At 36.2% G+C, this 12,113-nt stretch overlaps 1 protein-coding gene across 1 annotated transcript in view; it reads right to left on the bottom strand.

Moving 5' to 3' along the window:
* TXNDC11 (thioredoxin domain containing 11) overlaps positions 1-12,113 on the bottom strand; it is a 106,275-nt gene that overhangs the window by 81,087 nt on the left and 13,075 nt on the right. The window contains exon 3 of the mRNA XM_053694791.1: positions 10,691-10,788. Within this exon, the coding sequence (XP_053550766.1) occupies positions 10,691-10,788 (98 nt within the window). The remainder of the gene's footprint in view (positions 1-10,690; positions 10,789-12,113) is intronic.

Raw genomic sequence — 12,113 nt, 5'->3', positions numbered from 1 at the left:
ATGTCCCTTTTTATTGATGAGCACTTGGTGTCACACACCCCTTCATGAGACTAGCTGTGCCTGCAAGTATTGTGGAAACTGGACCGAGCAGAGTGCTAACATGCTGTGATTATAACAAGCCAAAATGTTTCATTCAGATATAGGATACAGTTTTAAACAAGTTTTCAATTTACATCTTTATCTAATTTGCTTAGTTCTCTTGGTATCTTTTGTTAAAAAGCAAAATAAGGTAGGCTCAGGAGTTGTGAGCTAGCTGCTGATTGGTGGGTAAGCTAGGGTGAGTAATACAATATAATACAAGTTTTAATGAGAGAATATACGTTTTGCTTTAAAATGTCACTTTAAATAAGTACTGGTCTATCCCCACGTTCGCTAAAAACAAATAAACCTACGTAGCTCAGATGTCAAGACAGATCTCAGCTTAGTTCCGCTTCACTGTAACATGTTTAACCAAAATCTACTGTACACAGATGAAATACAGCGATTCTTTCAGTAGTTTGGTAATATACGTGTTACTGCTGGGAATGTGTGATTAAGAGAACAGAAGTGCGATTTGCATAAATACTCTGCACATTGTGGTTGCACCTGTGCAGGCTGCTTACGGCTATTGCAGTGTTTGGCTCCCATGTGTAACACATTTCTAAACTAACATATGTTAATCATAAAGGAAAGACCCCCTTAAAAGGATATAAAACACTTTGTAATCAGAAGACTTTTCCGTAGTCTTGCAATTATTTTGCAGTGAAGTGTGTAGGTTAACATATTGCTTGTTGCCACTGTTTTTCAATATCCAAAACCCCACCACCACTTGTCTTGTTTGAAGGAGCCGACCTGGATTTGTTGCTGGACCAGACACAGCTAGCCAATTATTTTATTAGCAAAACTTGCAGTAATTTACATTAACGTATCACCTCTGCTGAGGCCAATCAGGACAGATTGTGAAATCTGCATAGTGTACTTCCAGTGCTCTTATTGGAAAAGATTACAAGTTTCAGAATGAACATACCAGAAAAGTGGGGCAAAACAAATAAACGTATATAGCCCGTTTTTACTACACATAAACATTTATATCACAGAATGTTTGCCAAGATGGCAGCACCATTTTCTGTCTTGTAATGCTCATGGGTACAAAGCAAATTTTATAATAGAAGTACATTATAAAATAGTATGCTCTATCTGAATCACAAACGGAAAAATGTTGGGTTTCATATCCCTTTAGTATTCTAGCAGTAGGAACTGTAATTACATAAAGTTTTCCATTTAGATGTAGCACTTGGACAGATTTGATTTGGAATATATATATTTAATTAACTTCTAAACCCCCAACCCCACAAAATGCAAATTACTAATTTAATTACTAAGCCCCCTAACCTAGCACCCCCTAAATTAACCCCAATTACTAATTACGTAATCCCTATGAAAATAAAAAGCCCCCCCAAAATAAAAACACCTCAGAATCTAAACTAAACTACCAATAGCCCTTAAAAGGGCCTATTTTGTAGGCAATTGCCCTAAGTTAATAGCTCTTTTACATTAAATACTAAGTCCCCCCTAAAAGTAAACCCCCCCACCCACCAAACCCCCCCCCAAAAAAAAAAAAAAAAAAACAACTAAAACTACCCATTGCCCCTAAAGGGGCATTTGTATGGGCATTGCCCTTAAAAGGGCAATCAGCTCTTTTACAGCCCAATAAAATCCCTAATCTTAAAATAATAAAAAAAAAATCCTAAAACTAAGCCCCAAATAGGTACTTATCGTTCCTGAAGTCAGGCGGAGAAGGTCTTCTTCTATCTTCATCCGGAGCAAAGGCGGTGCTTGCTTTCCCGATGCACAGATCCTCAGTGGTGCGGAGGCTCCTCTTCATGCTCGCACACTGAAGATTGAATGCAAGGTACCCCATGTTTATTGGGGTACCTTGCATTTCTATTGGCTGAAATTTTGAAATCAGCCAATAGGATGAGAGCTACTGAAATCTTGTTGGCTGATTTGAGGTACCTTAAATTGATTTCGGTATCTTCCATTCAATTTTTAGTGTACGCCGGAGATCGGATGAAGACGAGCCTCCACGCCGCTGAGGATCACCGCCACTGAAGACAGCCGCTGAGGATCCGCGCATCGCGGAAGAACGCTCCGCACCTCCACTCCGCACAGGATGAAGATAAAAGATGATGGAGTCGCCTAGAAGAAGACCTTCTTCGCTGGACTTCAGGAGCGGTGAGTACCTATTTGGGGCTTAGTCTTAGAATTTGTTTTTTATTTTTAAGATTAGGGATTTTATTGGGCTGTAAAAGAGCTAAATGCCCTTTAAAGGGTAGTAAAAGAACTGAATGCCCTTTTAAGGGCAATCCCCATACAAATGCCCATTTAGGGGCAATGGATAGTTTAGGTTATTTTAGTGTAAGGTTTTTTATTTTGGGGAGTTGGTTGGGTAGGGAGTAATTGGTAATTTTGTAAAATAAAAAGAGCTGTTTAACTTAGGGCAATGCCCTACAAAAGGCCCTTTTAAGGGTTATTGGTAGTTTAGTATTAGATTAGGGGGTGTTTTTATTTGGGGGGGTATTTTTATAGGGGTATTAGTTTAGGTTGAATTTTTTTTATTTTGGATAGGTTTATTTTTTTATGTAATTTTACATTTATTTATTTTTAGTAAAATTAACTTGGGGTTTTGTATTTTTTTTTAAACATAGGCTGCCCTCTGGGCAGACTTATCACCTAGTAAGATTATAAATAAAAGCAAAATTATAGGGACATGAAAGCAATTTTTTTTCTTTGTGCCATCTAAAAGAGGTTTTTAGTTCATTACAACATTTTGAAAAACGCATTTACAGTGTTAAAAAAAAAAAAGATATTGTTTTTATGCTTGAGGAGGCGTCTCTGTCCACCGATTATGGCCTACATTACAAGTGGAGCAGTAGTTTGCACAAGTTAGTATCGCCCAAGTACGAGTTACCAAAGCAATACAAGTGTTGATATCAGGGGTGTCAAACTCATTTCTCATAGAGGACCAAATTATCTATTGACGTAAGAATGGAAGGCCGGATATATAGAAACATAATTTATGTAAGAACTTACCTGATAAATGTTTCATATTGGCAAGAGTCCATGAGCTAGTGATGTATGGGATATATATTCCTACCAGGAGGGCGCAAAGTTTCCCAAACCTCAAATGCCTATAAAATACACCTCCCACCACACCCACAACTCAGTTTAATGGATAGCCAAGTAGTGAGGTGATAACAAAAAGGAGTAAAAAAGCATACAAAAAAAAGAGGAACTGGAAATATAATTGTGCTTTTATAAATAAAATAAAAAGCCTAACCATCATAAAAAGGGTGGGCCTCATGGACTCTTGCCAATATGAAAGAAATGGATTTATCTGGTAAAGTCTTACATAAATTATGTTTTCTTTCATGTAATTGGCAAGAGTCCATGAGCTAGTGACTTATGGGATAGAAAATACCCAAGATGTGGAAGTCCACAGAAGAGTCACTAGAGAGGGAGTGATAAAATAACAGCTTTTTCCACTGAGAAATTAAATCCACACAATAATTAAGTTTTTCTTAAAAAAACTTAAATCAAAAGCAGTAGAATCAAACTGAGACAGCTGCCTGAAGAACTTTCTACCAAAGACTGCTTCAGAAGAAGCAAAATACATCAAAAATATGCAAAGACCAAATTACTGATTTGCAAAATTGATCAACCAAAGCTTTATTCTGAAAAAGCCCAAGAAATGGAGACTGAATTTAGTAGAATGAGCTGTAAATCACTGAGGCAGTGAGGCCCTGCCTCCAAAAAAGCCATGAAAAACCAACAGCTTTAACGAGGATGCCAAAGAAATGGCAGAGGCTTTCTAACCTTCTCTGGAAGCAGAAAAACAAATAGACTAGAAGTCTTCTGAAATCCTAGAACCTCAATATAGAATTATAAAGTTCTTACCACATCCAAAGGATGTAAAGAACTCTCAAAGAATTCTTTAGGATTAGGACACAAAGAAGGAACAACAATTTCTCTACTAATGTTGTTCAAATTCACAACCTTAGGAAAAAAAGAAGTCCACAAAACAACTTATCTAGATAAAATAAAATCAGATAAAGAGACACACAAGAGAGCTGATAAATCAGAAACTCTTGTAGCATAAGAGATAGTCAAAAGAAACAACACTTTCCAAGAAATTAGATAGTCTGCAAAGGAAATATAGGCTCAAAAGAAAGAGCCTGCAAAATCTTTAAACCAAATAAGACTCCAAAAAGGAGAAATTAGTAAATGAACAGGCTTGATACCAACCAAAGCCTGAACAAAACTGTTAATATCAGGAAGTTTAAACAATCTTTCTAGGAAATAAAACAGAAAGAACAGAGATTTGTCCCTTCAAAAAAACTACAGACAAACTTATCCAAACCATCCTGAAAAAAAAATGTAAAATCCTAGGAATTCTAAAAGAATGCCAAGAGAATTTATGAGAACACCATAAAATATAGGTTTTCCAAACCTGATAATACATGTTCCTTGAAAGAATAAGCCTGCAACATAGTGATAAAAACTGAGTCAGAGAAACCTCTATGACTAAACACTAATCAATTTCCATACCATCAAATTAGTAATTTGAGATCCAGATGGAAAAATAGCCCCTAAAACAAGAGGGCTGGCCAAAGAGAAAGTGACCAAGGATGGCAACTGGACATCTGAACAAAATCCACATACCAAACCTGTGAGGCCATGCTAATGCTAACAGAAACAGATGAGACTGTTCCAATATGATCTTGGAAATTACCCTTGGAAGAAATAAAAACAGAAGTGGAAAGATGCAGTCAGGTTACAAAACTAAGATACTGCAATGCAACCACCATTTCTGCCTGAGGATCCCTGGACCTGAAAATGTACCTGGGAAATTGAGAAAACACATCTGTATAGAGATACCATTCTCCCGGATGTACTAACCAATTCACAAACAGCACCTTCTTCCTGTGATATTTGTTGCCAGTGGAACAGAGGAGACTGCTTTTCCTCTCAAATATCAAAGTATAAAAATCCACAGCACCAAAACTTATGAAGAAATCTTAGAAGTTTATTCTTGTCTCAGGTACAAACATATGCAATGTTTCGGGAGCCATTCCCTTAATCATGTATCTCTCTACCGGATGTAAAGACTGACGGCTGAGATAATCCACCTCCCAAAACGTCTAACCCTGAGATAAAAATCGTAGAAATTAGACAGGAGATGAATTCCATCTAAGAACGTATTCAAGATACTTCCTAATTTCTAAGGGACTGTGAGTCCCTACTTGATGATTGACATATGCCACAGTAGTGATATTGTCTATCTGAAAGCAAAAATGAAAAGTTCTCTCCTAAAAGAGGCCAAGCCTGAAAGATCTCTGAAAATAGCACAAAGTTTTAAAATATCGATTGGAAACCTCGCCTCTTGAAGTTTCCAAACCCCTTGTGCTGTCAGAGACCCTCAGACAGCTCCCCAACCTGTAAGACTTGCATCCATTAAGAATACAGTCCAGGAAGGACAAACAAAAGGAGTCCCCCTGAATAAAACAATGATAATCTAATCACCAAAACAGAGAGAGTTTAGTGTTTAGGATTTAAGAATATCAACTGTGATATCTGAAAACAATCCCTCCACCATCGATTCAGTATGCAAAGAAAAAGAGGTCTCAAATGAGAAACCAGCAACAGGGAACCACGCCTGATGCTGCAGTTATGAGACCTAAAACTTCCATGCACATAGCCATTGAAAGGAATGTTCTAGACTGTAAGTTAGACAGGCGAACGCCAATTACAATTGACTTTTGTCCGATAAAGACAAAGACATGAGCACAGAATCCATCTAGAAACCCAAAAAGAGGTGACCCGTGTCTGAGGAATCACAAAACTCTTAGGTAAAACAAAACTAGTTGATTCATGAGATTCCAATAAAAGAAAAGGATTAAGTTAATACCAAGATACCACCCAAATAAGGAAGCACCACAATACCCTACTGTCTGAATACAGAAAGAAGGGCACCAATAACCTTTGAAAATATTAATAAAGTTGTCACTAAACCAAATGGAAAAGCGACAAATTGGTAAGGCTTATCTAAAAAGAGAATCTCAGAAACCACACGTGGTCTGAGTGAAATAAAATATGACGATAAACATCCTATAAAATGGAGTGGACATGAAATGACCTTGCTGAACAAAAAAGGCATAATAGTCCTTATAATTGCCAACTTGAAAGTTGAGACTATCAAAACAATATGAGTCTTTAGATCCAAGATTGGACTGAATAAACCTTTCTTCTTTAGGACAAAGAATAGAATTGAATAGAAACCCAATTCCTAATCCTGGTAAAGAACTGGTAAAATCACTCCAAATTCACAGAGTGTACTGAGAAAGAAAGAATCTTCCTATAGAAGGTCTCATTATAAAAATCTATTCAAACCGTAAGAATAATATAGATTTTGGACTGAGTTCATCCAAAAACAAAATTTTAATTTGCCCCCACCAGAAGGACTGGTTTGAGAACCGCACCTTCATGCAGTCTAACAACTAGTAATTATATAGCATTTTTCTCCCAGAATGATACAAAAAACGCTTTTTCAGTGCTTACACTTGGAGTTAACCAAATTAACAGCTGGAAAAAACAGATATTAGTACCCAAATAAATGGTACACAATAAATTGACCTCAAAAGGCCGAAGGGCTGTATTAACCCTGCCGGGATATGAATCTATGACCCTTAGATCAAGAACAAGCATTTGTAGTCAGGACATTCACCAACTGATCTACATCACCGGACTAAAAGTAGGGTAGAAAAACTCTAAACCTCCAGAAATAGTGGCGATAATAGAAATCAAACAAATTATTATCCTAACAAGATAGAGATAATAAAATATATTTGAAACCATAATAATATAGTAAACATAATTAAATGAATACATCTGAAGTAAATAAACAGAGTTACTAAGGTTATATTCAAATTCTAAAGAATCCTGAAAAGAAGTACCAATTTCCATAGAAATAGTAGTACAGTCCCAAGAGGGAATCAGGATAACCATTCTCTAGAATATATTACGGATAGTGTATTCATTGGAAAAAACCTCAAGAGTAAAAATCTTAAAATCCAGATATGAAAGGGATTAATAACATAGTTAATAGGAGGACTAGACTCCTAAAAGCTATAAATAACAAAATTTCCTTAAAGGGCCATGATACCCAAATGTTGAAACACTTGAAAGTGATGCAGCATAGCTGTAAAAAGCTGACTAGAAAATATCACCTGAACATCTCTATGTAAAAAGGAAGATATTTTACCTCAAAAATTCCTCAGTAGCCACATCGCATTGTAAAGGACTTCTAAGCAGCAAATCAGTATGTCTGTCCCGGGACAGCTAAGTGAGTGAACTTTCGTGCACACTAATCTTATTTCCCTATTCAGTTTAAGGAAGTTTACTATGAAATCTCATGAGAGTTAAGTCGAATCTCATGAGATCCCAGTAAAAAAGTTCATGACCTCAGCACTGTTAATGCTGATTGGCTGCTGTTCATTTCTTCATTTTTATTTTTTTTCCTGCAGCTGGGCAGCAGCTGAGTATATTTTTTTACACAGAACTTACTCTGGTGAGCTGAGGCAGTTGTGAGGTAAAATATCTTCCTTTTTTACATAGAGATGCTCAGGTGATATTTTCTAGTCAGGTTTTTACAGCTATGCTGCAGCACTTTCAAGTGTCTCAACATTTGGGTATCATGGCCCTTTAAAGGAATAATAGCAGTCATAACCTTTTATAATATAAGCAATAACATGTGATGTTTGCAGATTAAATCAAGTACATGAACTGAATATGTAAAAAAAAAAAAAACAGTAAATGTCATTGTACATGCAGAAACATTACTAGCATAAAACATGATAAATAAATGACAGAAAATTGAGCTGATAACAGCTTAATAATGAAAAGAACACACTTAGCTTTGTAAAATAGTGTTTCAGGGAATCATAGTTTATACAGTAACATCAGTCAGGATCAGAATGAGACATCTCGCAAAATGCAACAGAAAATAAAAATAACGTTAGGCAAAACATTCAATTTCCACAATGTAACAGTTTCAGTAGATAGAAAAACAAAGATAGCAGTATTTATTTATTTTTAAACAAAAAAATTAAATAAAAAAGCAGGCATAATAGCTTTCAAAATTCATGAAAACTGCGAGCAATAGAGGGAGAGGGGTAAAATAACTAAATTTTGGTGCCAAGAATGACGCATTGCGCAAAAGGAAGTAAAAAAAATTTCAGCGCAAAACTAACACCAGAAAATGACACAACTTGCATCATAAACGCGATCTCGCGCCAAAACAACTAGCGTCAACAAAGACGCAGGAAATGCCGAAATTTGCGCCATCAAAGGCACAACTTTGCGTAAAAAAAAATTGTGCCCAGAATGACAATAAAAAACAGCATTCTGCACCCTCGCGAGCCTAGATTTGCCCGCGAAAAATTGAGAGTCAAATTAGAAAAAGACTGAACCCCAGGTAAGAAAAAAAGTTTAAATAAACTTTTTAAACATGATTCCTATACTGAAACTGAGAATGCAAAGGGAAATATACATAGACCTGACTCATGGCAAATAAGTAAAATACATATATTTAAAAAACTTTATATTAATACATAAATGTGCCAAACCATAGCTGAGAGTGTCTTAAATAAGAACAACATACTTACCGAAAGACACCCATCCACATATAGCAGATAGCCAAACCAATACTGAAAACTATCAGCAGAGGTAATAGTATATAAGAGTATATTGTCGATCTGAAAAGGGAGGTAGGAGATGAATCCCTACGACCGATAACAAAGAACCATTGAAAATATTTCCCATAAGGGAAACCAGAAAATCAATAGGCGATACTCTCTTCACATCCCTCTGACAAACACTGTACTCTGAGAGGAATTGGGCTTCAGAATGCTTAGAAGCGCTTATCATAAAAGAAATCATAAAAATCAAGCACAAACTTACTTCACCACCTCCATAGGAGGCAAAGTTTATAAAACTGAGTTGTGGGTGTGGTGGGAGGTGTATTTATAGGTATTTGAGGTTTGGGAAACTTTGCCCCCTCCTGGTAGGAATGTATATCCCATATGTCACTAGCTCATGGACTCTTGCCAATTACATGAAGGAAATTTAAATTGTATATGTAAATTGTATACCTTTAGCCCCCCCATTCTTATGTCAAAGGACAATTTGGCCCTCCATAAGAAATAAGTTTGACACCCCTAGGAATACTGTTGTACAGTGTGAAAAGACAATAATTTGTATGTGTGAAATTAACCTTTTCAAATCCAAAAGAATAGCACAACCTGTAAATGAATTAGTCATACATTTGAGCTGACTAATTAGTCATACATTTGAGCCGACTAATTAATCATACATTTAAGCTGAGGCATTATGGGTATACAGAACATATGTGAATAATGTGAAATTTATATGCATTATACTGTAAAATTCTTCATTCTACATTTGTGATTTGGGTCTAGAAACAAAATTAACCGTACAAAATTAATATTTTGCAGAAAAAATGGTCACAGTTTTTCCCCGTGATGAGAATGCACTTTTCAAAATTTCTCACTGTAAAACGGCACAATTTCTACCACTGAAACTAATGAGCTTCTTGCTTCTCATAAAACTAATATCTCACTGTACCAGCCGGTACTGCAGGAACATGGTTGGTACAGTGAGAAAATAAGAGTTTTGCGAGAAACAATCACCTTGTTAGTTTAGTGGTAGAAATCAAACGCACATTTTACAATCCTTTGTTCTATACACAGAAGCAATGCTTTTTTTGTACAGTCTTGCAATAGCCCTGATTTGTGGCTTAGGAAGCCCTGTATGAGCAGTCACGCGACTTTACCAGAGCTTTTTATTTTGGTTAAATTTATATTGTCAAGCGTTTACCAGGGACTTGTAATAAGAAGATGATTTTCCACTTTGCGCTCATCACTGAAGGTATAGGGAGCATTAGATAGTGCAAGTTTGCGATATTTCCTTTTTCACTTGTAAAATGAGTTCTAGCGGTAAACATATTGCAACCTTGTTTGTGCTTCTCACAGTAATGATTGTGCTCCATTTGTAATCTAGGCCTGTGCTGAGGGGTTGCACCCTTTTAGGCCAGTGAGAAACTGATCACATAAAAGACAGACGTGCATTTTGTTTTATTAACAAATACCCCATTTGTCAGCGGGTAGCAGCATTAGTTTCTTTTCGGAGCTAGATTTCTTTGCATGAAAGTGGAACACACAAAGCTCTGTTGAAATTCAGTTCACGGTGTTGCACTTTCACAAGAATAAAGCCGGCTCTGAAGAGAACCGAATGCTGCGTCCCTCGGCCATATTCGGCATTTGTTAATAAAACAAAATAACAAACAGCACTGTGCCACTACATATACCATAAAGAGCCGACCCATTAAAGTACATTTTGAGGAGCTGTGCAAAACTAAATGCTTCTACCTAAATAAAACCGGCCTGTTGCTACCATTAATCCCTGGGCATCAGAGGTTTATCTTAGAAGTCTTTCACTAGAGATTTCAAATGAAGTTACAGTTCAGTTGATTTATTTTAAATAAAGACATTATCATGTGTTTAACAGTTAGGTTATCTATCAAATCTGTGCCGCTATAACATACAAGTCATGGGTGCTTGATCTGGCTAATTACCTCTTATGGTACAAGTTAATCACTGGGAAATAGAAGAAACTTTTCTGTTTCCTGCACTTTCCGTGCTGCCACCAGCAGTTGACAGCAACAAACAGTACCTAGAAGAGAAAATACCGTATTACATAGCGATCAGGAAACCCACTGGACCCCTTAATCTGGCATATGTCCCCTGGTCCCACAGCAAAACAAGCTGATAGTCATATGAATACGTCTATAAGATCAAGCTTTGTCTTTATGACATTAAACTATTATACAAATCACATCTGCTACATTCACACATTTTATTTATAAGATATGTAAACATTTATATAAAACAAGTGACACCAAAACTCCACATTTTACCCTAATGTATTTAAAAGAACAAGAGTACATTTTTGCCATTACAAACAAGAGCTCTGACATAAGGAGAACATGCTTTTATTTCCTGGATAAAAACGAATAAATAAAAAGGAATATGAGTATCTTAGAATCTACCCCTAAAATTCCAGCAGCGAAGTTCCCTACAGTGCATCTTCTACACTGTATGTAGTCCCCTAACGGATGAGCTTGTGAAAACTATTGCACAAATGCTGAGGATTTAAAGGGACACAAGAGGCATTAAAGGGACACAAGTCAAAATTCATTTACATGATTCAGATAGAGCAGCGATTTTAAACAAATTTCCAGTTTACTTAACAAAATGTGCAGTCTTTATATTTACACTTTTTTTGAGTCACCAGCTCCTACTGATCATGTGTAAGAAATCACAGAATATACGTATATGCATTAGTGATTGGCTGATGGCTGTCACATGATATAGGGGAAGTGGAAATTACGCAATTTTGAAATTGGTCAGAAAAAAACCTTCTACTCATCTGAAGTTGTGCTATTCCATTGTCTTTTTATCATGCATTCATTATGCAAATCTACTGTATTTAATGGTCCTTTAAACTTTCAAGGCTCATAAAGAGCAGCAATTTTAAAAGATTTTTCAATTTACGTCTATTATCAGTTTTACTTTTTTGCTGAAAAGCAACTCAGGAATCAATTCACAACTACATACAATAAAAAATCTCAACGCGTTTTAACAAATTACACAGCCTTTTTCAATAGAATAAAACAAATTGAGCTCTGTTTTATTCTCTTTAAATAAACAGTGTAATCTGTTGAAACACGTTGACATTTTTTATTGTATGGAGTTGTGATCGAGTAAAAGCCTGGATTCTTGAGTTGGAATTCTTCAATAAACACTGGAAGCTTATTTTACACAGTTTTTTTCTGAGTATTTTCCTAGCCGTTGTAGCCTGTAAACTCTACACCATTTGTAGGCTTTTTTTCCTTAGAGGTCATCTGTGTGGAGGGCGTTTTGGGAACTACAAGACTATGGCTGGAAGTGGTCAGCGCCGCTGCATTTGCACATTACGATTTTATACAGCTGAAGGAC

The sequence above is a fragment of the Bombina bombina genome, chromosome 11, assembly GCF_027579735.1.
Source record: "Bombina bombina isolate aBomBom1 chromosome 11, aBomBom1.pri, whole genome shotgun sequence".
Classification (NCBI taxonomy): Eukaryota; Metazoa; Chordata; class Amphibia; order Anura; family Bombinatoridae; genus Bombina; species Bombina bombina.
The sequence above is the reverse complement of the archived record's forward strand: the minus strand, read 5'-3'. Positions and strand labels throughout refer to the sequence as shown.